The following is a 27,469-nucleotide window of genomic DNA, read 5'->3' as shown; positions in this document are numbered from 1 at the left end:
GCAGCTGGATGTAGAGCTCGGGCCCATAGCCCGACTGCTCCTCTCTCACCCATGGCGCGGAAGCTCGAACGCCGGCCTCGGGCAGCAGGCGGCACGGCAGACGGGGGTGGCGTTCTGGCCGGGCAGCTGGCGTAGAACTCGGGCCCGAAGCCCGACTGTTCTCGTCCTGCCCACTGGCGCAAAAGCTCACCGGCCTTGAGGAGCTGACGGCACGCTCGGTTAGACGGGCGACGCACAGGAACAGGTTGGCAGGAGGCCCCGGTCGTGTGAAGTCCTGGTGGGCTCGGGTCCGGAACCCGACGGCCCGTCTTCAACGCCCGCTCCGGTGGTTGACCTCCTCCTGCCGTCGCTTCCTGGGACTCTCCTGGCGTCTCCCCGGCGTCTCCCTGCGTGTCCTCTTGCGTGTCCTCCTCCGTGTCCCCTCCGTTCTGCCAGCGCACCACGCTTTTTCTTTTGGTCTGGCCGATTTGGCATTTTCGGATTGGCAGCCCGACGCTCCGTGGTCTTTCTTGATTGGTGAGGCTTTTCTTTTAGTTGTCTTTCATGCGCCGCGCGTTCACGTGCCGGGCGCTCTTCGGCGTCGTCGTTTTCCTCCTTCCAGCTCGGCGCGCGTGCACTCAGCGTCGTCTGCTCTCGACCGTCCCGATCACCGCAACATGTCGCGCACCACACATCACACTGTGTCAGTTTTTGCAATTGTCAAGCATGGTTTACAGAACTTTCTTGCAAAAAAATCTTTCTACAACATTCGAATGCAAACTTTTATGCAAGATTAGGTTAGCATGAGGATTTTCTGTTCACCGCACTTGTCGACTGCAGGAAAACACTTACAAAACATCATTTTATGAGCATAAAATTAAATATAATGTCGTGAAACACAAGAAAAGCTGCGATCATTTTATGCCGCTTGTGTATGCGTGCCAGTTCTGTCTTTCTTCTGTATTTGGCACTCAAGCGACTTGTTTGGTCAAGTGCCATGAAACATGAATTGAAGAATTTTCTTGTTTTAGCTTTAAATAGGCGTGAGGGGCTTTTAGAACACCCTTTCTTTTTGTCGTGAGGGACTCGGAAAGGACAGCCCTCTCGCCGCCCCCTGATCCCCTCTGCCTGTGGTTGCTGTGAGAGAGGAGGATCACGGTTGCCCTCCACCCTAGTGCTCGTGGGGCGGGAGACAACGCAAGTATGACGAATCGCTTTACGTGCATAGGCGCCCTGCACTACAGTTACACATGAGCTGTCTAACGACCCTTTTATTTGGAGAATTACGCTATATATGAATGAACAAGCAACACGTAAACTCCTTCACTGCAACAAATATACGTATTCAGCGCCGAATTAAAAAAAATATACGAATACAACTTTAGAAGCGTTTGCCAATGTCTTTACATGAACAGTCATTGGTGATGACTTCTGCTCATTTTTCTTATCTGTAGTGGCGTGAATATCGCCTGCAAAGTAGGCGAAGAAGATGGGCTCACTTGCGGGTAGCGCAGGAATAAAATACGCAAGCGGGCTCGACCTGAGCGGCCGTGGTGTCTGCAGTTCCCGAGATCCCGTTCCACCCATAGCTGGCTGGCCTAAATAAACCGTGAATACGGCGGCTCCCTCTTCGTGCCGCTTCCCACAAATTGGTAACACTGATGACCAAACCCAACCATACCAGCGTCAACGAACATATTGTTCCTTCTCAAACCAACTTCAGTGCATTTGTGCGGTTTAACAATGCTCGAGTGAAAAAATGAAGCATATTACCAAGGTATTTAAGCAAATTCTGTACATGAACAGTGCGTGCTTGTGCGTTATCAAAAATTTCAAGTTGTAACTGTAATCGAACAATTCTGTATTAGAGATTTACTAGCCCCGGCTGTGGCGGCGATGTTTCGGACAACAGCGATGACCTCAGAACTGCTAATGTTAAAACGTGGTTCGAGATGTGCTGAAAAAGTTTATTTGTCTCTTCTCCAGTAAAAACAACTTCAGTTTAAGCAGTTAAATGCACGAACCATGACAAATGCATTTCTCAAAATACCATCATAATTGCTTATGTTTTGTTCCATTGAAAGCACCTTTATTACACCACATTTCATGCTTGTAATATTTTTCAGCTGTCGGAGATAACGGAGAAGTTGGGTCTGCATAATGGGTACAACATCTCCTCACTGGAAGCAAGGTATCAAAATGTGAGTCAGCTTTATCACGAACAATCGCTTTGACTAGATAAAGGAGGAACGAACCTACCATATCAAAACATACGTTACTGCATTGTGGTGTTTATGTAGTTGAATATTTTGTCTCCTTGTTCAACATTTGCTGATGAAGTACAAAAACATATGTTTTGTCATTTCTTTTCACCCTGAAACAATGAATGCATCAAACAAACATTGTGAATTTACAAATTCCGCGATGAATGTTGATTTCACGCACTTAGTATTAGCTAATCTGTGGACTTCATCGAACACTGTCCACAAGTTAGGAATTTCTTTTGAGGTGTTATTCCCATGTCTGCACAATGTAACGTTACAGGCTGATTACTCCAAAGTGCTGCAATGGATAAGGAATTTGAACGCTCATAATGTGGCGTACCACGTGCGTGCTTGTGCGTTATCAAAAATTTCAAGTTTCTCAAATGGGGGAGGGGTCAAACCGCAAACAATTTGATCTCTCTCTCTCTCTCTCTCTCTCTCTCTCTCTATATATATATATATATATATATATATATATATGACACATATACACACAAATATATATTTATATACACACACACATGACTGTTCCGATTGAAAAATTGCCTGCATGTAATCCTTTGAAACATTTCTTGTCGGGAATTTTTTTAAGATACTGTAATTCATCAACACACACGTTACTTCGCCATAACATATACCATGGTGTCCTCCCGCCCTCCCTGCCCCCTCTGCCCTCAATTTCCGCTGGATTTGATGTCAGTTGTGTTCGCAGTTCTTCTAGGACAATGGGACAATTCTGTGTCCGCAAAACACATTCACAAACTATCGCGGTAAAGCAATCATCCCTCTCCAAGCAGGGGATGCGTAGAAAACAGAAGCATTACTTATGTAGTCACTCTATTGAGGAAAAAAACATGCTAATGTTGTTCAGCCTTGCGCTACGTGGAAATCGAAACATTTCCTCGCTCAGTGCCGTATGTTTAAGCCTAGAAACCTGAAATATGCAACAACATCGGCTAAAATATTGGTAATACATTGTGAACCACGTGAGAAGGGACCTAGCTGTGCTTACATTGCCATTGATCGCTTGTTGCCTCGCCGGATGACGAGACAGCAACAGATAAAATTTCGCACGCTTGAAAAGCACGTATGAAATTACGTTGATGCGGACGTTCTCAACTGTTTTCAGAAACGTGATACTGTTATAAAATAAGGGTGTGAGTAGTGCAAGGCACGTATACGAAATGCGCCTCACACGTCGTCACTTCACGCAGTTACACATTAGTTAGCTGTTTGAGTCTATGTGATCCAATGAATATTGACATGTGTACTTGTTTATCTTTATCGGGAGACCACATTTCACGGCCTAACGAATGTTATCACAAAGCGCAGGACGCGACTACATGTAGTTTCTCGAATGTTATCGATGATTCCATTCGCTGTCTGTCACCCAACCTTGTGTAATCTGATTGCATGTATGAGTGACGCGAATAGTGTGGAACTTTGTGTAAGGCACGCGGGCCCAGCGATTACTCTGGAACGTTCGACGACTCATGTATAAAAGCCGACGTGCTTGACCCGCTGATAAAATTTTCGACGATCGCCGAGTGTGTTCGCCGCTATTGCTGTTCGTTGAGTGTAGGCTGCTTTTGAGGGCACAAGTTCGGCCAATAAAACGCTAGTTTCGGTAATTAAAGTTTTGCTGCCTTCTTCACCATCACTACTACGTAACATGTGGTGGAGGTGCTAGTGAGTTCATGTACCGAACGCCCCCACAAAGCCACGATCCAAGCCCGAAACCTGAAGACAACACTAACGTCGCCAGGGGCCAACGAGGAAACCGTAGGCAGCATGGATTGCGACCGAAATACAGACATCTTTCCGATAAGACGAGAGGGATCAAGCCCAAGTCAGAACCCCCAGTGGCTGCCCCAGCGCCCCTCCACTCTGCTGCAACAACCTCGGGACCCACCAACCTTTCGTGGATCATCCTCTGAAGCTCCAGAAACCTGGCTCGATACATATGAAAAAATCGCGACTTTCAACACTCCGACGACAAGGAGCGGCATCTATACTTCACCTCAGAAGACGCCGCCAGGACGTGTTTTTAGAACCGGGAGTCGACCCTGACTACGTGGAACTTGTTACGTAGCGCCTTCCTGCGGACCTTTACGAGCGTCGTGCGTAAGGAAAGGGCCGAAACTATGCTAGAAGCCCGAGTACAACTACCCAACGAAAACATAGCGATATTCACCGAGGAGAAGACGCGCCTGTGCCACCATGCCGACCCCGAAATGTCCGAGGAAAGAAAGCTTCGCCTACTCATGCGTGGAGTCAAGGAAGAACTTATCGCAGGAATGATGCGAAATCCACCGAAAACCGTCGAAGAGTTTCGTCACAAGGCTATGAGCATCGAGAAAACTCTGGAAATGTGGAACCGGCAATTCAACCGCAGCGCCAGCCGGGGAAACTATGCCGACATTCAATCATTGGCCACCGACGACCTACACAAGACCATTAGAGCGGTCCTGCGAAAGGAACGTCGGAGAATGTTCCAAAGATCCCAGCGTCAGGTTGCGTTGTTCGCGGAGGTCGTGAGAGAAGATATCCAGCGGTCACTGGAACTTCACGTAGGCCCGCCGAAATCGCCACAGGCCAAGCCTGAAGCGAGGACCTACGCCCCTGTCGCCCGCCGTCAAAGTAACACTCCGCGCCCGCGTCAGAGCGCGGTAACGACCGAGTTCCACCGCCGCCGCCGCCAGCTTACCCACCCGTCGTCCAGCGAGGCTACCCAAGGAAGACAGACGTCTGGCCCACCCCTGACCACCACCCCCTCTGTTACCACTGCGGAGAAATGGGTCACGTCTACCGCCGATGCCCATACCGGGAGATGGGACTTCGAGGGTTCACCGTTAACGCACTACGACCACAGATTGGCGAACGATCTCACGATATCGCCGACTACTTCGCTGCCACTCAGTGGAGCCCTTGACGACCGTCCCGTTCGCCGTCACCAGGCAGCTACCTGTCGCCCCAGCGCCGACCAAACACTGGCCCAGCCCGGGGCCGGTCTGTGAGCCCATATCCGGAAAACTAAAAGCAGCAACAGTTGGAGGGGCGGTTGCTGTTCGTCGAACTGACGAATATCCTCCGCCGCCGACGAAGACGCCGAAGAGACCATCTCGACGACATAACAAGAACACGCCGCCGTCCCGGCGAAGTCTGGAAGCAAATAGGCCGACGAAAGACGACCTGACGGCGCCACATACCAGCCACAGGTCAACGCGACGCAACCCTGATCCGATGCCAAGACCTAAATGTAACGCAATACAAAGAAACACCGACCTCAACGTGCTTCTCGACGGCCACGCAGTCACCGCCTTAGTGGACAAAGCGCCGATTACTCTGTAATGAATCGACACATCGCCGCCCAGTTGAAGAAGGTTAAAACTGCATGGGAAGGCCCTCAAATTCGGACCGCTGGAGGACACCTCATTACGCCAACTGGAATCTGCGCGGGAAGAATTAGCTTTGCTTCAAGCTGTACTCCTGTTATAATTTAGTTTTAGGACCCATTTTGTCTCAATATGAAACTTTCAAAAGCCGATGTGAAGCGTACAATCAAATGCCACTGTTCGAGGACATCATTTTCTATAACTTCACATGGCTCTCAATGTAAAGCTCCAGCAGTCTGTATTTACGTGTCTAATTATTTTCTAATATATGTCTACACATTTCTTACCTCCTATTTCTGACTCACTGACGTGACGTAGATAAATATTACTTTAATAGATGGTCTAGTGAACGCTATGTTTGTTAGGGAAATAACAAATCATTTCTTTATTCTTCCTAGTTTCCTATATCCGACTTACTGAAGAAAGAATTGAAAAAGGTTAACATCACATTGTATGATACAGACGTGTTCCAAGTGTATTATATTTACGTCGACGAGATACGTAAGCTATTAAACGCTACCGACCCGTAAGCATCAATTTTCATATTGCATGATATTCTGTCCGTTCTATTAGATTTAGTTTTACGATATACGTGATACACCACTATGATAGGTGTTGCGATAGGCCCTCAGCGCGGCCGCCAACTCTATGTGGTATCGTGGTAAAGATGCCGAGATATATTTGTTTTCGCTTAATGCAAGCACGTACACTCTTAGAAACATTTACACCCTTTGGGGCTTATCTTGTTCCACAACAATAATCGTCATCTGTCTTGCCCGCGTTTCCTTTCTTTAACGCTGCGAGCCCGGTACTTCCCAGTCACGAACGGCATGCGCGTTATCAGTGTGACGCAGCATTCTCGACAGGAAAGTAGCGAACGCCTAGTTTTCAAGAAAGGAAACGCAAGCAAGGCAGATGACGATTATTGTTGTGGGACAAATATACACCCCAAAGGGTGCAACAGTTTTAAGAGTGTACCGTCTTATAGTGTAGATTGTTACGAATGCTGTTAGAATAAGAATCTTACTCCTTTCCACATCGCCGATGGTTCATGCTATGCTATAGTGCCATTCAAGGCGCAACATTTGCATCACTTGGTGCCGTCAGTCCAAGCGTCAAAACAAACAAGTGATCTCAATATTACTGATAAAATATCTCTAATATTTCATCGTCCGCGTGAGATGGAACATGACTTGGCGTACTTTTCCACTTACATTTTGCGGCCACGATGAATACGACATATGAGGGGCGAAATAAGATAGAAGCTGGTATATTCGAGTGTTCCTAGAGCTGCTGTATTGTTATAGAATCACGCTAGTCTATAGTACAAGATCTGCATATGAAACCAGCCTATCGGCTCACCTGTCATGGAAAGTAATTGATCGTCTGCTTTCCACATGTACCTTTAACTAAATATATCGATCCGATTATTCGTTTCGCTAATGTACCACTTATCACGAAAAAATATATTTAATTCTGGGAAATACGTATCATATTTAATTACGCCTGGTGGACCGATATAATGCATTCCTCCTAAAATTGAAACTGAGCCACAAAGAAGATGCCAGCAAAGGTCACACACATAGCTTGTCGATCAATATAATGAAATAATTAGTGTAATATATGTGAGTGCTAGGAAAGACTCACTAGATCTCGAGTGTTATTAACAATCAATGAGGTCCTTAAGCAATAAAAATTATTAATGATGCCTCACGGAAAAACTTGTACGCGGGATCTAGCAATAGACACCTTTTAATACTACTACGCCGGCGACAATGCGACTATTCCTTTGTTCCATAAAAGCTACTTGTGTAGAAAATTTACGAAACTCCAAGTTTAGAAAAATTACGAAATAAAGATTCAAACGTTTTAAACACTACGGCATTTCGTAACGGTGGAACACTTCACCGTTAAGTTCACAGGTCGATTTCTTTATTGCTTTTATTTCTTTAACTTCTTCATTGCCTATGTTAGCGCCAAACTAAATCTTGAATGGCATCATCCATACAAACCTATAAACACAGACAGATAACGTCCGGAAAGTGTGTGAAATATGCAAAGAATGCTAACGCAATTAGATGGGGTGCTTCGACATCGTGCTTTGATGTGGTGTTGCGTACATCCTCGACACCGACCGAAGAATGTTTAATTAAGCAATCCTGCATAAAGCCACAGAAGTCCCTGCGGAGCAGCTCCCTACGACCCGCAGACAAATGGCCTCATGGAGCAACTTAATAAAACCCAAGCAGCCATATTTGCAAGGGCCGTCAATGTTGAACACAAGATGTGACAATGTGACTATTTTTTTTCTTCCTTAAAAGCTGCCTGTGAAGAAAATTTACGAAACTCCAGGTTGAGAAAAATTACAAAATAAACTTTTAAACCTGTTAAACATACTACATTTCGTAAAGGTGGAACTGTTGACTGTTAAATATTCAGAGATCGATTTATGCATTGTTGTCACTTCTATAAGTTCTTCATTATCTATGTTAGCCCCAAACTAAATATTAAATGGCATCATACATTGTTGGCATTTGTTCTATGAAGTCAAAAAAGCGTACATTGCCTTACACATGCACTCTACCCTGCTGTATTTGGAAATGTTCTTCCCCTAGACTGATAATATTATTGCCCATAATGAGAAATAATAGTGTAGGGTCATTTTATCAAAATGTGCGTAATATATTGACATGCATGTATTATCTTGTCCTGTGCTCCTTTTCTACATCTAACTGATGGCACGAAATTATCGCTTAGCGCAACACGAGCCTAAGTGTACCGGAAATACGAAAGTGTGGCCACCGATTCAATAACCAGAGCGTCCTATCCAATTATATTACTCGTACGATGCCCTTAGTAGCGTACATTCTCGCGGATACGCAAGCTACAACGATTATGCTGGAAATCACACAGCTAAGCGATTGAAATACAATACCCGGAGAGCATGACGACAGGCGCTTTTTACTCCACTTTTGAGCTATGAGTGATCTCTAGAGGGCGGAATTCAGTAATAATAAGTTATTAAGACATTTGCTTTTATTGTATGCCATAATGCATATTTATTATGATTATCTCACGGGTTAAATACCTTCTCACTAGTTGAATAACAAGTGTAACAGGCCCTCACTGGGTGAATACCTTCAAATTCCATCCCGATGTGCTGATCGGTCTACTGATTTTTGCTGCAGCAGACACATGCATCATACTGTTGCGAATATTTATTACCGTGTGTTGTGGCTTTTAAGCAACCCGTTCGAGGCTCAAAAAGCAAGGTACTGCCTTTTCTGTTACTATAAAAATTTTCCTTCAAATTAATTTTCTGCCATTTTTGTAAAATTCTATGGACGTTTTTTTCCCATTCTTGGCATGCAATACACTCTGTGCTTCTCTCACTTTCTTTTTGATGACTTCTAGTGGTGTATGCGCACTTTCAGTTGACCTGAGCTTTGAGCCCAATTTTCGTGACTTCCTCCATCCTGTGCTCGCGCTTTCGAGGTACAGATGTTTGTGCAATCTACCCACCCATTTGGTTTCATGCATGTGCCTGAGTTTCAAAACTAAGGTTGTTCTGCGCTTCTCTGACTTCAAAAAAGGGCCAACCCACGTCACAATGCCTTGCTTCATTTGTGGTTTTACCGTGGGCGCCCAAAGCCAGCTGGCCTACCGATCTCTGGTTAATTTCCTGCCCCAACAAGATATCCAGTTGTATTTACAGAGTGGGCATTTCTATCTGTCAGTCTGTCTGTCTGTCTGTATGTCTGTCTGTCTGTCTGTCTGTCTCGGTCTGTCTGTCTGTCTGTCTGTCTGTCTGTCTGTCTGTCTGTCTGTCTGTCTGTCTGTCTGTCTGTCTGTCTGTCTGTCTGTCTGTCTGTCTGTCTGTCTGTCTGTCTGTCTGTCTCGGTCTGTTTGTCTGTCTGTCTGTCTGTCTCGGTCTGTCTGTCTGTCTCGGTCTGTCTGTCTCGGTCTGTCTGTCTGTCTCGGTCTGTCTGTCTCGGTCTGTCTGTCTGTCTCGGTCTGTCTGTCTGTCTCGGTCTGTCTGTCTGTCTGTCTGTCTGTCTGTCTGTCTGTCTGTCTGTCTGTCTGTCTGCCTGTCTGTCTGTCTTTCCGACATATACACAATGTTGTAGGTATGTGCACGAGGCGTGACAGAAGGAAAAAACACGTATGTTTCCTGACACGGCCTTCGCCTCGGGAGTACAAATCAGACAGCATTTTCACCAAATCAAGTACAGTGTACAATGATATCATACCAAGTGAGCATAACAAAACAGATGTATTATAATGCATAAGGAACACAAGGAAATGTACACTTGACATAGATTATATAGAACTGAATAATACACATAGAGTAACAAGTCATACAAGATGGTGCAATACCTTGTGTCACTATATGGATATGAATATATGGGATGAGATCATAATCAGAAGTAAAGCTATAAACTGCATACCACGATGAATTTTATTACCCATTGCACAGCAGGTCAAGCACCAAACAAAGTCGGATAGGATAGGGTATTTTTAACAATAATAGTTTTATTTTCCTTAGGATTGTCAAATAGTTCTACTCTATAAAGCGTGATCAATTATAGAAGGATGTCTATTAGAAAGGAATATTATTTGAGAATGTATTGTTTTGGTACCATAGTTTGTCCGCGGTCTATACCCAACTAATATATTCGTACGGAAATTGTATACTGCATCATCAAATTATATAATGCCATGAGCCGGTTTTCTTCTTCTAGTTGGGCAGCGTCCATATAGACCAGTGCGCAATAGGGTGTGGTGTGGTGCGATGTGGTGGGTTGTGCCGTTGCGAATATGCACTACGCCCATTTAAAAATGTGGCTACTATCACCTCTAACCAATCTGCTTTGTCCGTTGCCATTTCATGCTTAACTGTGCTCTCAATTACGAGAGAGCCAGCATTTTTGTCGTATTTCTTGGTTTTGTTTTGTATGTCTTTTTAAATATAGGTAGAGAATTAGAAGAAATAATAATAAGAGCCTGTTGGCGCAATCCCACACCCCGTTTCAAAGGGGACGCCCACAGCATGCATCTATCCGTCCGCGGCAGCGGCGGCGTTGGCCATGCGGAGGAAAGGAAATAAAGAACCAGAAAGCTCACCTTCGCGCATGCACGGCTACACGGCAATGAAATAAATGCGTCTTGCGGATACAATGAATTCGAATATCGCACCGTACGTATGTGCATGGTGCCTCTGAAACCACGATGTGTACAAGGCGTCCGTCTCACTCGCTGGTGGTCAGCAACTCCGCTTAACAAAAGTCTCAGTATAATTTCTCTGCGCCAGCACTCTTTTGTGCGTGTGTGTTTATGTGCGTGCGTGCGTCTCTACTCGTGTTCACACTCTATGACTGACACAGCTTCGCTGTATATGGATTCGAACTCATTGAGTTTTCTACAATTTTTATCGCGGTGTTTTCTGCCATTGCGGTGCTCAAATTTCACTATTGCAGCAAAGTCTTGCCACCTTGTTGTAATTTTAGTGTTTCCTGTACCAAACTGTCTTCAAGGCTCGCATGTGGCTTTCTCAATTTATTACGAAGTAAGCAAAAACAAAGCAGCTAATGAACTTCATATATGCCTTGTCGGGCAATTACCAAACATTTTAATTGTCATGTATCTTTTCTGAGAAAATGTAGTCTGGTCGCGTTGCAAGGCAATTCTGTGAGACTAAGTTTCTTTGGACTTTCTTTGCGGTATTGACGAATTAGCACGTCTATTAGACCAAACATATGATCAGACGGAAGCCGGTCTTATTTCGCGCAAAATGCACGTCTGCGCTGCGAACTAATATAATGTTATGGCTATGCTTATCCTGAATATCAGCTCCTTGGACAACCAGATTGCCTGCCGCTTACAAATTCTGGGAAAGTGTGAATAATTGCTTGATATCTCTTACTGATTTCGAAGCCAGTGCGGAAGCCTTAATCTTACAGGATAAAGAGACTTTACTGTTACATTTACAGCAACACAAATATAAGGAGGACACCACAACGCCTGGGCAACTGTCGCTAAAGTTCGCTAGGAAAATTCTTCTAGAACCACTATTAACGCTTTGATAAGCGGAAACATTGACCAGAGGTTGTGGACGGTGAAAAGGGGAATCCGTAGAGGACAGTAAATGCCAAAAAATACAATGATCAGCAGTCGTCCCTAACTCATTCTCCGAACACTATGAAGGCACTTGAAAAGGGTATGTTCTACATGTGCTCCCCCCTCTTCCTCCCCCGCACCCAATGTTTGCCTTCTTTTCCTTAACTCCACGTAAACAGGTTGCATATCTTGGAACAGCTTGCCCTTATCCTATAAATATCATTGTACTACCGCTCAACATTAAAACCAATCTGCAATTCTAGGGCCTGTGAGAGCTTCTTGCTTGTTTTATTCGTGTTGCGTAAATAGGAGCTATATAAACATTGTTCTTCTAGTTTGCCTGCTGGCTTATCTGCGTTCAAGTTACGTAGAATCAGTATTCTGCAGTGCATTTAGTTTTTCAACACATTTGCCAGCATTGCTTCCTTGTTTTGTCTCCAAAATCAACAGGCAAGTTTAAAGCATACATTGAAATCTATTTGACGAGGCGATATCGTAACGCGGTAATATAAATGCCATATAGCTGTTGATATTGTACACAATGTTTTGCATCTCAACGGTTTCAAGTGTGCCAATCAAGGCGGCACGACGTGGAGGCCCCTACCACGTGACCCATGTGCCAATGCAATACACTTACTTCATGACGAGTTCATTTTGCTATGATACCGTCTCCAGAGACCCCCTTTACTATTGCACTGTATCAAGTATCGCTCCCCTTTGCTCAGAAACCGATCAAGCCGACGCACACATTCCGGCAACTGAGAGACGGAAATATCTGTTTTAATCCTTTAAGGGTTTGTGCCGTGCGTGTGCGACGCCAATCTTTATGATATTTGGCACATACTGAACACCACTATATGTTGAGAGGACCGGTGCGCACGACTAGACTTGCTTACGTCGAGTGCTCACTCACGAGAACGTGCACGTGTGGTCTGCTATACCTACAAGGCAGAAAAAGGTTTCTTTTTCTGTGTTTCGTGTGGCGGTTCCTGTTTCGCTCGCGGCTCACGCATTTTAGTACACTGGGGTGTGCATAATTGTATGGTCGCGCGCGGTACCACTTCTTGCGGCGACTGCTCAAGCGTTTCTTCTGCTTACTCAATTCTGACGTCTCTCTTCTGGTGAAATGTGTTTTTGGGTCAACTAATCCTTAGCACTAAATTTTTTAGGCATTTTTTTGCATCTCCTACGGTATACGGAATCTGTGTATATGCTGTTGGTGCGAGTGCTTAGTTTTTGGAAATTTCTCCTGAAATAATGCGTTTTCTATTACTTTCTACTACTGGAAATGAGTAAAGAAGTTAACCATGAAGCACTGTTTTTGCGAAAACGTTCAGCCTTCATAGAGTTATTGAAGGAACTGTTCGTTTGAAGACGTATATATAGTATGTCCTGGCTAACGTTATTCAACCTGTTATGAGAAAATAAAAACACAAGAATAAAACAGGATGTATGATACGGAAGATACGGTTATAAGACCTGCGATGTTTCGTCGTCGGACCTGTGACAGAAAAAAATCCTAAGATTTGTAATAGTATCTTGCACTACGCTGTCTTTTTCTTCTTTCCAGCTTTTTTTTTCCATTTTGTTATCAGGTTGGCTAACGGTACCTAAGAGACACGGTACATTTGAGTTGTGTACTTAGATACCGGTTTTCCTGTCAATGCGTGATCCTGTTGAGCAGGAAGTCTACTTTGTATATTCGCGTGGAGGGTATATATAAGCCCATTTCGCGCAGGAAGCTGCCTTTAGGAAAGCTATGCATTATGACATGCATACCTAAGATGCAAAGCTTAAGATGGTGCTATAGTTCGGTTTCAGCCATACAGGTATTTTAGTTGCTTTAACGCAGATGTAAGTGGTCTTATGTTTATTGCACGTAACTTAAGAGGACCTACTGCGGCATTGCTTAGTGCACATTTGATATAGTTAGTCAGTGGAAACAGATACATACCCTACAAAAAAATCCCCTGCAAGTTTCTTTTCTATTGTTACATGCGTGTGTTTTTCTTATTTGAATGCCAGTTTTGTACGCTCTTCACAGGTTGTTTTTTACACACTGATAATCTGCCTATAAATTATTTCGTTGTGCTGCCCTCAGTTTCTAAAAAACTATTGTATATGAAATTGAATGACTGATAATAATCACTTAACGTAGCAACGAATAAATCCGGAAAGAAAATACGAATTTCCTGGGCGCACGGGCATTATACATGCACTGCGGCATGTTTCATACGTCTGCAATGAGTCTAAGTTTAGAGACGTATAGTTGCTTTGAGGAACTAGGCCAACGCTAGGTGCTAATATTTATGGTTCTCTAATGACTACAATTTACAGACAATGTTCTTAAAAAACACAATTTTAAGGGCGATAAGAAGAATGCTGTGCAGTTTCAGCTCGAGATTTGCAATCTTGGAGTGTTTCGAACGCCACGTTTTTCTTACAGGTCTTCTTGTAACACAGAAGTACGCTAGCGTTATTGAAACTTTTGCGGAAAAATATTTCTAGAAACGCATACGAAATATCTACCGTTCTCACATTCTGATGCAGTCAGCACTCGGCTGAGTAAAGCAGCATAATTCTTACTTTTCTGCATGAGATATTTGATGCTATAAAAGTGTGTAATCTTAACTCTTTTCGCCAAAACTTTTTTCTAAGAAAAGTGGGCGTATCGTATCTTTTTTGATAACTGCCTGATTCTACACGAGGACAATTAACAGCGGAATACAGCTGTCAGTATAATATTCGGATGTCTGTGACTTATTTCTTTACTTTCCCAGGAAGACTCTTTATAACTACGGAGGATTCCTTGCAATATTTCCTTACCTTCCATATGGAAACATGAGCACTGAAGAGGCGATTTCAATGGACCTCCCTCAAAGTACATTGAAGGGCCGTAACTCGAGTGAATGCATAGCTCTGTTGGACAGAAGTGTGCCTGAAGTTCTTGACTATATATATATTGCCAACTACACCAGCCCCGCGATTAAAAAAGAGGTAAGTTGTATGCATTCTACAACGCTGAGTCAGTGTTAACATGTAGCTGTAAACGATGGCCTTTTTCACCGAAACATATCCTTGCGAAGGAAACGACAGCGCAGATAAATCCATCAAGTGAATTACAGTTTTTCACAATTAGGGGCAGGGAGGTCTCGAAAGCATTCTAATCCAATTATTCAATGCAGCAATAAAGGCTTACGCTGTTGCTTGCGCCACAGAGTGAGAATACGCATTTATGGCATTTTACAACGTCCATGGCGCACTTCTTTTGTAAATATTTTTTTATGGCGAAACTCTTTTTTGTAGCTTAGGACCACATGCCAGCAGCCGCTCATTCCTTTGAATGATGAAAAAATTAACAAGAAAAGGTTAATTTTTCTTGTGGATGGCATAACCGACGAGCATGCAAAATTGCTTGAGTGGAAAAAGATGCCTTGAGATCCAAATGCAGAAAGGAACGTGCATTTTCCTCTCTTGTAAGTCTAGCTTGAGGAACGTACCACATTACATTGTAAAAGGTTATTTTCTCTCCATCTGTTAGTTGTAACTTTGAGCAATAGCTTTAGCTGAGCCACCTCTCGGGAAATTGTGGCAACTGATGGACTTTCCTCGATGCTTAAGGGTTCACTGTTTTATCGTACGCTCGTCGCCTTCTAGCATAATTGCTCTGCTAAGCAGACCTTGGAACAATGCCGCCACGGTAACCTACTGTTCCCTCGTCGCCTATTTTTCTCATAAGTACGCATTTACCCAAGGTAAAATCAGCCCCTCCACCCCCCCCCCCCCCCCGCGGCTATACCCCTTAACAACCTCGTGAACGTTTTTTATGATTACAGTATCAATGATAGTAGCAGACCGATGCTGTACGTGGCCATGAGCAGGACTGGGCTTGCTCTCAACGCGTTTCGAGAGCAACATTAAGAACTAAGACACCGTGGTGGGCATTAGAAATCGTATGAGGAATATTTTTTCTAATTGTAAACAGAGAACTGAGAACAGAGAAAGAGAACACAGAGAGTTATAAATAACTCGGCTCTGCAATCATATCAAATAAAATTATGGGCTTTTACGCGCCAAAACCATAGACTGATTATGAGACGCGCCACAGTGGCGGACTTTCAAATAATTTTGACCACCCCAGTGTTTAACTTTCGGCCTGAATACACATTCAGTTTATGGCCATGATGATGCCAATCGCAGCAGCTTTTTGGCGTCATCACTCTTAGGCAACCACGCCTACGGGACGATACGGCATACTTGTACTAATTCAACCCGATTTCTTCTTGTTTCTTTCTTTTGCAGGACGGGCTTTTTTTCAGCATGCTCATAAGTAGTATGACGTCCAAAGTGTCATATCCTTTAAAAATATTACTATTATCTATCCGAGTATCTCAAAAACACTCCCCTTCAGCGCAAGCATACTGCAGACTTGTCGAACGAATTCACGCAAGTTCCTTTCACTGCGCATAATCCCGCGATTGTTCATCTTCCAACTGCTTCGCTCTATGCACCAACACATCCTACTATGAAGGTGTGATTCCCCTACGAACTCGCCATACTGCATTTTGTTGGAGTCAGTGCTTCGCACTAACTGCCACGGTAGCTCAGTATTTATGGTGTTGCTCCATTGGTTTCAAGGTCGGTGGTTCGATTTCGGCAGTTCGTCTAATTTTATTTGAGACGAAATTGAAAAATGCTCGTTTAAATTCATGTCGCACTGATTAATTAAATCAAGGTGGTCAAAAGTAATTCGGGACCCTCCACTGCGGTGTGCCCCATAATATCACCGTGGCTTTGGAACGAAATAACTCCATGGGTAACTTTAGTGTATTCAAAGGTAACGTATGCGTGAAAATAGCAAATAGTTGGTGCTTGTGAGACTTTTTATTGACCATTACAATATATCATCATGTTATGGCATACATTTGAAAGCGATTCTGCCGTACCACAAGAGAGATGCGAATGTCAAAGCGTGCTGGATCGTTGCAAAACAATTAGAACTTTAGTAGTGTGGCGCGACGTATTCAAATAGAATGCGAAGGAAGACAGGGATAGGCGTTTAGGTGCGTCCCGCTCATTCTAAATTTTTAATTTAGATGCACGCCAGCTATAAATAGATATCTATCAATCAACTCGCCTATATTGAAGCCTTGTTGAACATTTCACTGAGCGCATCACTAACAAAGGCAATGCGCTTGAAATCAGCTTAATTGGACTGCGCACTTATTTCCATTCTGAAGATTATATGATAGGCACTGGCAGGATCTCTCAGCATACTGTACCGCAAAAAAACTAAAAAAAGTACTAATGCTTAGTGATGTTTGAATAGCTCACAAATACCTTTCATTTCAGGTGGAAGACATTGCGGGACGAGTGATAGAGGCGTTGAATGAAACGCTTCAATGCAGTAGCTGGGTGACCCCTACATTGCTAGAAAGCTTCCAGCAAAAGGTAAGAGCACCACCCTACAAATGCAATGCAAGAAACAATATAATTTTTTGTTTATTCCAAGTTTTGTTTTGTGGTCATTATTTGAAACCAAGGAGGGTGGTCGGCCTTCTTTACTTTTGAAAATGACACAGTGCTTGGAACAAAGGGATGTGATCACGCACGACGCAGGCACGTCTGAAACAAAAACACACTTGGGTGAAGTAGTTTTATGTGTTCATGTACTTTGTTAAAATCAATGGGAAAATATAGGATCAGTATGGGTGCCAAATGGTTGCAATCCCTCATTTTTAATCATTGCTAAAGTACATGTACATAGTGTGAGCAAGTATATACGCAGGCTTCTGCAAAATGAGGCTAGAAATATGTTGTAAAAGTTAAAACAGAAACCACAAAAATGTTTCCTTTCTTGCGGGTTTCTATTCTCACTTTGTGTCTACTATACATTTATGGGTGTATTCCCTGGCCAATAGCGACCTGGAATGTTTTATAGAACCGAAGCATTCGGTATGTTGTAGCATGGCTGATTCTACAAAGACTCTGGATATTCACGTTTTCATTATTTCTAAAAAGCATAAATGACAACGCAAACCTATGGTTTCACTTCGAGAAAGCTGGAGCAAACAGGAGAAATGCTGCATTCGTTTACTGTACAGTAATCAGAAAATAGGGGGCCAACTAAAGGAAACACGTAATAGTGTGAAAGCATTTCGCTGTTCTGAATTTAAGAGATTGCCAGAACAGTTTACTGTCTTTTTTTAATTTAAAATAAACCGTTGTCATGCCATAGCCGTCGCTGCGTAGCCTTCGGAGAGTCACTTTCGCACATCTGTTGTCACCCCGTCATCGTAATACCATTGTGGTCATGCTATCGTCGTTATTCCATCTTTGTAGTCTTGTTGTCCTCATACCATAGTCGTCCTCATACCATAGCGAGTTACACTCTAAACGCAATAGCGGCGAGCGCCGTTGGCGGTTGTAGAAATTGTGACCGACGGTTGAGACACGTCGCTTACTTCCGCAGGATTGGTTAATAATTGCAGCATGATCACTGGTGCTTACGTCACTTCCAGAATGCAGAAGACTATTCGCGTCGTGCATGCAATCTGATTGCTAGGTTAGGTGGCAACATGGACAACATACTGAATGGGCGACAACAACCGGAAACAACCAACACGTGAAAGAGCGGCCACCGGAAAAAAGCATAAACCATGCAGGCGTGTCAATATATTTCAGGTACATACAATTCTGACACCTTGGCACATCCCTACTGGGGGATTGACGAATAAGAAGCACATAGCAATATCACTAATCAAGGGAAAATGAGACATCCATCGCCAACGGCGGTGGTTCCGATTCGATTCCCGGGCCAGGACGAATTTTTCTTCAACTGCGATCTTTTGAGGAACCCGTATGGGTTTCCTTTGTAGCACTTAGCTATATTTGGGTGGATGTCTCATTTCCCTTTATTAATTACTTCTCTCTGCCATGCGGGTTGCGCAGAACTATTACGTCATGCCAATATCACGTACGCAGTGCGGGAGTATTCTGTTAAGGGAAAATTTTGTTTTTCACATATGGGGTGACCCACATTGTGTACTAGGCCAGACAGCAGCCAGTACTTATCTGCTTTTTTTCTTGACCATCACTACAAGGTGAGAATAACAAGCAGGTTAATCCCTTCCTGTATGTATGCGTCATCCTGACAATATTCCTACAATAAATTTTACATGCACATTCAGGCATAACACGTTTACAAGTGTATTTCCAGAGTTCAAATCCAGGATTTGGCGTGATCTCATCTGGCCGTGAAGAGGCATGCCGAAAAAAGCGAGCACCGTAAAAGAAAAATATTTTCAGTAAAAATTTTAAAAACTTTTCGGCTCTAACGTGGGACCTATACCTTCTCAACCTTCACGAAAATTGTTTTCTTGATCACCGTTCCCTTATTTTTCAGATCTCGTAGATACTACAGTGGTCAATGTTAGGAACATCATTTGCTTTCGATATTTTAGTCAGCGTAGCCGGTGCTTGTACTATTGTGTTTGCTGCCTCGGATGGCCTTCAAAGCTTACATCGTGATATGTAATGATGACTGAACTGCTGATTTCCCGACTTTTTTATTATGACTGCTAGTGCTGACGTGCATGAGGTTACGCGTCAGGGTAATGTTTCAGCTGAAGTACACTATATACTGCGCTTCTTACAATTTAACACAACTTTGACGTTATAGGTGAGTTTTTTTACACCATATTAGGGCCAGCTTTAGCAGAAAATCATTAGGCACTGAATTCAAGAAACAGACGATTCCTTAATAGAGACCTGTTTTGACCATCGTCGCTAATTGTATTGTTCATTCGTAAGTTCGAAACCGCAAAAAAAAAAATGAATAGTTCTAAGTGATAATGGAGAGCAATGGGATTGCGGCGTGCTAAGCAATCATCTATAATGTTATAAATGAAGAAAGGAACGCCATCGTGCTAATATGTCTGAAACAGCTTGACAGTTGTATTTCGTAAGAAAAATCGGAATGAAAACGCAATACACCGATATATTTCAGTAGCATTGACAATAATGGCGAGATGCCACAGGCTGTATAATTACTTAGCGTGTCGAAAGCTCCAGTATTATACTTTTCATACTCACATAGGTAATGAGTGTATAATTTCTTTATAAATTATGTTTTTTTACGCGCCAGAACCACGATCTGATTATGAGGCACGCCGTAGTGGGGGACTCCGAAAACTGAGTCACCTGGGTTTCTTTAACGTTAACCTTAATCTAAGTACACGGCTGTTTTCGCATCATAATTTTATTCTCAGCGTCCATCAAACAAAAAAGAGCGTTTCGTTTGGTTTCAGTTGAAAGAAATACCAGTGAGAGTAGGATACCCGGACAAGCTGTTGGACATGTCAGCACTTGAAGCTCTCTACAAATATGTAAGTGTAATTACAAAAACTCAGCCAGTTGGTAAAATCTCCTAAGTAGCATTCTTCAGTGACCCAATTACGAGACAACACAACTTATGTAAATTTGAACTTGTATGCAAGTATAACTTTTCGCACCTCGGGTGTTTAAACGAACTTATTATGTTTTTACAGTAGCGATGAAGAAAGTCTGTAAACTCCGTTTGATCTAAGATTTGTACACACTACTGTTTTTCTATACAGGGTGTTTCAGCGAACACTTTCAAAACTGTTCAAAGGTTGCCTGTGGCAGACGTCACAATTCTAGTACGTGAGCTGGTCTTCTAGAAACGGCGGACAATACTCGCAAAAAAATTGGGACGCAGAATCGACTAATTAATCAAAACTCACTAATTATGTTGTTAACAAATTACATTATGGCCCATATTGCAATTTACAAATTATAGCCGTGGAGTTCGCAAGGTGGATCCACTTGGAACGAATTTTCAAGATGACACCAGTTTCCAGATGTAAATTCCCGACCTTTGCGGAGAAATGCATTGGCGTTCCAATTAATCTGTTAACAAAGCGTTGTTTCATGCACTAAAGCATGCAATGCATTTTTCCGTAAACTTCGGGAATTTATACATCAAAACTGGTGTCGTCCTAAGAATTCATCCAAAATGAATCTGCCTTCCGAAGTCCACTGCTAGAAGTTGTAAATTGCAATATGGGTCAGAACATAATTATCTAAAACATTAATTAGTGAATTCTTGTTCATTATTCAATGTTGCATTTTAATTTTTTGCGCAAGTAGCGTCCGCCGCTTTGCAAGGACAGGCTCATCAACTAGAATTGAGCTATCTGCCTCAGGCAACCTTTAAAAATTATTAAAAGTGTTCGCTGAAACATTCTCTGTGAATGATGGAATAAATTCCCCTACCACAAGCTTTCACAATTCTAAATATTACCAATACCAATGTCCCAAATTTGTTAATTGCAAGTATAAAAGGGCATCAACAAAAACGAAAACATAGTCCTTTGGCACCTAAGTGGAAAACGAAGTCGTTTATAGGTGCATGCCAAGGTGCTTATTGTAAAACAAGTGTATGTTCAAGTTGAGAAGTAGGAAGTGTGTGGATTTCCTGTGCTGTTGTAGTAATCTAGTAAATAGTCTTATCTTTGACATACATTCAGCTTTTTTAGGGTAAATTCGTAGTATAGTCTGTTTATTTAGTTCAATTTTGCAATAAGTAAAAACTAATACGATTTTTGTAGACTAGACTTCGAAAGTTATGCCTATATGCAAACAGCATCGAACGTATCGAACGTGATAGCAAATATTTGCTCAAGCCATTGCAGTGCTACAAAACAAACACAAAGAACAGGCAGCCGAACCCTACGAACTTCATTGTTAGAAAAATGCATCGGTCTCAGAGCGCAACAGCAATGTGCTCCAATTTTTAGCGCCTCTTGGGCGATTCACGCATGCAATGGGAAGCGTACGTTGCATGTCTGAGGAACGCGCATGCACACTCGTCAGTTTTGATTAGAACGCTGACGCAAAAGTGGCAGAAAAGAATATTTGTTGCACTTCCTTATTATATGTGAATGCTCCTGTATTCCCTATTTTTTCCTTGCCAAAGAACAAACACCCTCTTTTCCTAGCGCATTACTGTGTTGACGTCTCAAGGTGTACATTCACATAAATGGCTGCTTGCATATCCACAAAACTTCTCCGGACTACCGAGAATGAACATGAACATAACGTTGCCTAATGCTCTTACTAATCTGGGGCATAAACAAAATTTTCTATGAGATGGCACAACACGCTATAGTAGAAAATCCACTTGTACGCATAGCGCTTGGTATGATGCCATTTAAATAAATGCTTCAAAAAAGTTCCCGTCATGTACCAGATTTCAGTATGCGCTTTCAACCTGTGTAGCGCTTCTTGAGTGTACGCTACTCAGATTCATAGCCGCAGCTGCAAGTATTATCAGTCGCAGTTAAGAGGGTCTGGCAAGGTTTTGAAAGAAAGCTTCGTAAAAAGAATATTTATCGATATATCGAATATATCGTAAAAAGAATATTTCATTGGCATCTTCCAGCACAATAGCCCGGTATACTAACCACAAGGCCACGGTATAATAGGCACATATCTCTTGCCAACAACGTCAAATAATTTGTAACAATTCGGGCAGTGATCGCATCGAATGACAGTATTGTGCAAGGAAATGCGGGAATTCCACTTTACAATATTTCATTTGAGCCGCGGATACAGGAATGAAAGGTGCAAATGATGGTCATCCTTATTACAGTCTCGCCTTCGCATCAGGCTTTAACAGCACTAAGTTATGTATACAGGTTACACTGAGCGAATTTTTCAAACGATATTAGACAGTATGAACAAGGAAAGGTACTTCGTTTTGCCAATATTGTTTGTAGCTCCATTTTAGTTTAATAATGGCAATATATACATTTGCCGCTGAATTACGTGCAATGGTATACAGGGTGTCCCACGTAACTTGAGTGAAGACTTTAAAAGTGAAGGGTGCGTCGGAAGCGAATTGAACTGAACGCATGTTATTCGCACTGGCCTATAGTAACTCCGGCAAAGTTTTGTTTTCCCCATAACTCAAATTACAAATTTAATTACGGAATTTTTTATTATTGGCCGAAGACTCCAAGTATGATACGCATATTTGTAGAACACCTTCAGAAACCACAGATCGAGTTGGTTCTTGTGTTATACGTCTTACGTAGTCCCTTTTCCCGGGTTGCAATGAAAGCCCGCGAAATATGACAAAAGAAAGCGACGTCATGGAGTGGTTGCGCAGTGGTATCGAACTCAGTGGTTTGATATACCAAGAGTAGAAAGCAGACCATTATATGTGGCCTTTTTAGACATTACAGGAGCGTATGACAACGCAAACCGCAACATTTTGTGGGATATTCTGGAAGGGGAAGGCTTAAGTGACGATTGGCTACAGCTTTTCAGAGCGATTTACCTAGAAAATACCCTTTGCTTTGAATGGGAAGGTATGAGGAGCGAGGAGAAAGTAGATATCAACAAGGGACTGAGGCAGGAAGGCCCTTTATCCATGATGTACAGTCAACCGCAAAAGTTTACGGGACGCAGGATCTGCCACGAAGCTGAATTCTCGCGAAGCGTGATCACACGGCCTCGAATGATATGTTCCAGCATGTAGTAGCCTTCGCCACCTATACAGCGATTCATAAAATACGAAGCGACATGCCTTAACAGTGCAGGAATTCACATTTGAAGGGGAAACCGCATCCCGTAAACTTTTGCTTTTGAGTGTACATGGTGGGGATGCAGAGGGCGCTAGAACGAAGTAATATCGGGTTCAGTGTTTCACACAAACAGGCGGGTACCGTATAGTAGAGCCGCAGCTTCCAGGTTTATTTTATTCGGATGACATTGTATTGATAGCTAACAAGCAAAGTTATTTGCAACGTCTGGCTAATGTCTGTGGATAGGAAGGCGATTATTCAGGCGTTAAATTTAGTGTTAGAAATTCAGGTGGTATGGTATTCAGTGGAAACAGTGTACAGACAGTGAAAATACAGGGCCAGGAAATACCTCGGGTGAAAGAATATAGATACCTTGGCATATAGATAAACGAACGCCATAAAAATATGGAAACACATGAAAAAGCAATAACAGTAAAGGGGAAGAGAAATACAGCCATAATGAAGCACAGAGCGCTATGGTGATACAATAGGTACGAGGTGCTCCGGAGTATGTGGAAAGGTGTAATGGTTCCAGGACGTACTTTTGGAAATGTGGTTGTTTGCTTGAAATCAGGGGTACAATCAGGACTCAATAGGTACCAAAGGTACGTCTCGCACTGGGTGCTCACGGGGAGACTACAACTGAAGCTGTGCAGGGTGATATGGGCTCGACTAGTCTTGAACTTAGAGAAGCTCAGAGTAAAATTGATTATGAAGAACGACTGGGATATATGGAAGAAATTAAATGGGTTGGGGAAGTGTTGAGGTATCGGTACTGGAAAAAACATTCATTCACAGTGGAGGAAAATAGCTAGGAAGCTCACCAGCAAGAATGCGACCTGTCGGGTGAGCCACACAGCAACAAAGAACGCCAAGCCGAACGTCAGGGAGGCTGAAATAATCTCATGGGTGGCGACAATGCAAAACAAACCTGCCAAAATATCTACTTAAGAGGAAAAAACGAAATCAGGAAAGAAATAATTTATGATAACTCAATGGAAAGCCCATTACTTTTTGAACCGAGATCGGGGTGCCTTAGAACACGCACCTATAAAGCGAGATATAAGAAGGAAGAAGAAGCACGTGCTTGGTTGCGGTAAAGCTAGGGAAACGATGGAGCATGTTTTATTAGAATGTGAACACATCTTCCCAGGGGCCGATTTAGGCACCACTGGCTTCCTTGAAGCACTTGGGTTCGTCGAGAGAGGAAAAGTAAACATGTCCGCAATAGTGATTAGTAGAAAGCAATTGGGAGATTGGGGAAATAAAAGTAGGGAAACGACAAAAGGGGGACACATACAAAAGGACAGTTCATGATGAGGGTCAGAAAATTTTGTTGTCGGAATTCATAGGGTTTTTTCCTTTTTCTTTTTGGACCTTGGTAGGACATTAGTCAGTATAATAGCAAGAGCGTGGTGGCGCAATCCTCCACCCTGTTCCAGAGGACGCTCATAACATCCATCCATCCATCCATTCATCCATCATGGTGCTGTTAAGAGTGCGTTCGTTGAAGAAGGTCGGCTGCATCTTGGCTGGTGATAGGCAAGCGGCAGGGGGTTACGATGGTTGTAGGCAGCTGAGTCGGCGGCTCCCATCAAGTGACGGCGCAAATGCGGGCTGATGGCCGGATGCTGCAGATGAGATTAAAAACACCCTGCCGCTTCCCCATCGCCAGTAACGATGCAGCCGACCTTGTTCATTGAACGCACGCTTGATAGGAGCACGATAGCACTGCGCAAGCGCTTCTTCACGTGCCTTTCTTCATATTTCGTGAGCTTCCATTGCAACCCAGATAAAAGGACTACCTGAGACGTATCTTAAGGGAAACAACTCGATTGGTGATGTCTGAAGCTGCTCTACAATTCTCGCCCTACAAATCTCTCTACAAAGCTGCTCTACATCATAGTTGAGGTCCTCCGCCAATAATTAGAAAGTTGTGTAATTAATCTTATTTAAATAGTGAGTTACCGGAAACCAAAAATTATCTGAGTTACTTTAGGCCAGTGCGAATAGTGTGCGCTTGGTTCAAATAGCTGCGGAAGCGCCTTTCATATTTTAAATCTTGTGTCAAGTTACATGGGACAGCCAGCATACAGGATATTTCAGCTTACTTGGACCAAGTATTAAAAAAACTACATAGGCGCCACGTGTCCAAATTGGCGCAGTATTGTTCTCAGTTATACGAAACACGTCATGATATATTTTCCATTTCACCGAGGTGGATAAATAACAAAGGTTGCTTAATTAACTTTATAGATAGTAACTGTAGCGAAATATATTCAATACAAAAGTTGTAGGCTTTCTTCAGAAACATATGAATATATCATCTATGCTAAGCTTGCTGCCTTGTTTTATTCTTTTGTGCAGTCTTGCTTTAAAGGGCGCGAAATTTTAAACATGCCATGTGATTTCCAGCTAAGGTGCCACGTTTCTAGTGCCCTGAAAAGTAAGTCGAACGAATTAGCGAAGGTTGCTCCGCCCACTGAGGTCAATTGAACAGACTGTCGGTGCCTACGATGGACGTTAAATGACAAAAGGGGCTTACCGTTTAAAGAAAAAACTCAGTGCCCTTCTACATTGTGAAGAAGGATTACCAGCGAAGCTGTGTATGCGGGCGCCTTAATGGCGAATAGCACTACCCCCGCGGGTAGGCCCTGCTTTGCACTATCTTCGGGATCGGTCCACGTATGGCGAGTCTTTAACGCCTGCTTCACCTCCGCCGCGGGTCGGCCCGGCATTACACTATCTTCGGGATCAGCCCACGTATGGGGAGCGCTTAACGCATGCTTTACTTCCGCCGCTGGTCGGGCTGGTATTGCACTCTCTTCGGGATCGGCGCACGTGTCGGGAGTTCTTAACGCCTGCTTCACCTCTGCCGCGGGTCGGACCGGTATGGCATTAACTTCGGGATCAGGCCACGTATGGGGAACCGTTAACACCTGCGTCAACTCCGCCGCGGGTGGGCCGGTATTGCATTAACTTCGGGATCAGCCAACGTACGAGGAATGCTTAACGCATGCTTAACCTGCGCCGAGGGTCGGCTAGGCATTGCACTATCTTCGGGATCGGCCTACGTATACGGTGCACTTAACGCGTCATTCACCTGCGCTGCGGGTCGGGCCAATATTGCACTCTCTGCGGGATCCTGCTTCACCTCCGCCGCGGGTCCTCCCAGCATTGCACTATCTTCGGGTTCAGCCCACGTAATGGGAGCGCTTAACGCAAGCTTCACCTCGGCCGCGGGTCGGGCCGGTATTGCACTCTGTTCGGGATCGGTCCACGTATGGAGAGTGCTTAACGCCTGCTTCACCTCCGCCGCGGGTCGCACCGGTATGACATTATTTTCGGGATTCGGGATCAGCCCACATAATGGGAGCGCGTAACGCAAGCTTCACCTCCGCCGCGGGTAGGCTAGGCATTGCACTATCTTCGGGATCGGTCCGCGTATGGGCAGCTCTTAACGCATGCTTCACCTCCGCCGCAGATCACGCCGGTATTGCAGTATCGTCGGGTTCAGCCCACGCATGGGGAGTGCTTAACGCCTGCTTCACCTACGCCGCGGGTCGCACCGGTATGACATTATTTTCGGGATTCGGGATCAGCCCACGTATGGGGAACGCTTAACGCCGGCTTCACCTTCGCCGCGGTCGGGCCGGTATTGAATTAACTTCGTTATCGCCCCACGTATGGGGAGTGCTTAACGCATGCTTCACCTCCGCCGCGGGTCGGCTAGGCATTGCACTATGTTCGGAATTGGGCCACGCAAGAGGAATGTTTTCCTTAGCACGTCAATGACACGAAAATTTCTGCGGACTGTAGAGGTATACAGCTTCGCTGAAAAAAAATCCTCAACGAAAATCGGGCTGCCACATGCGAATGCGATATGGGACCGTAGGCAGCATGGTTTCCATTTCCGTCCTTCATCACACTATCAGCCTGTGAGCCTCGGCCCCTGTATTGAGCTTTTTCAGTGGTCCAAAAAAAAAAGGAACACCTGCGCTGCGTCAAACGCTGCTTCCGGTGCTGCTTTCTTGTTTTTTTGAAAACTCTGGGCCCTCCTGCTGTAATACTCTTACCAAGTAACACGAACATGACTGTTGCA

General features: G+C 43.8%; 1 protein-coding gene across 2 annotated transcripts in view; it reads left to right on the top strand.

Moving 5' to 3' along the window:
• The first annotated feature begins 2,124 nt into the window (after positions 1–2,124).
• LOC129381388 (neprilysin-2-like) overlaps positions 2,125–27,469 on the top strand; it is a 56,586-nt gene continuing 31,241 nt past the window's right edge. For both annotated transcript variants that reach the window (XM_055064206.1, XM_072285763.1), the window contains exons 1-4: positions 2,125–2,180; positions 14,536–14,752; positions 17,108–17,206; positions 20,065–20,142. In XM_055064206.1, coding sequence (XP_054920181.1) covers positions 2,140–2,180; positions 14,536–14,752; positions 17,108–17,206; positions 20,065–20,142 — 435 coding nt within the window. In that variant the 5' untranslated portion in view covers positions 2,125–2,139. The remainder of the gene's footprint in view (positions 2,181–14,535; positions 14,753–17,107; positions 17,207–20,064; positions 20,143–27,469) is intronic.

This window comes from Dermacentor andersoni, unplaced genomic scaffold (assembly GCF_023375885.2).
Source record: "Dermacentor andersoni unplaced genomic scaffold, qqDerAnde1_hic_scaffold ctg00000041.1, whole genome shotgun sequence".
NCBI classification, from domain to species: Eukaryota; Metazoa; Arthropoda; class Arachnida; order Ixodida; family Ixodidae; genus Dermacentor; species Dermacentor andersoni.
Note: the sequence above shows the minus strand (reverse complement) of the source record. Positions and strands in the feature narration are given on the sequence as shown.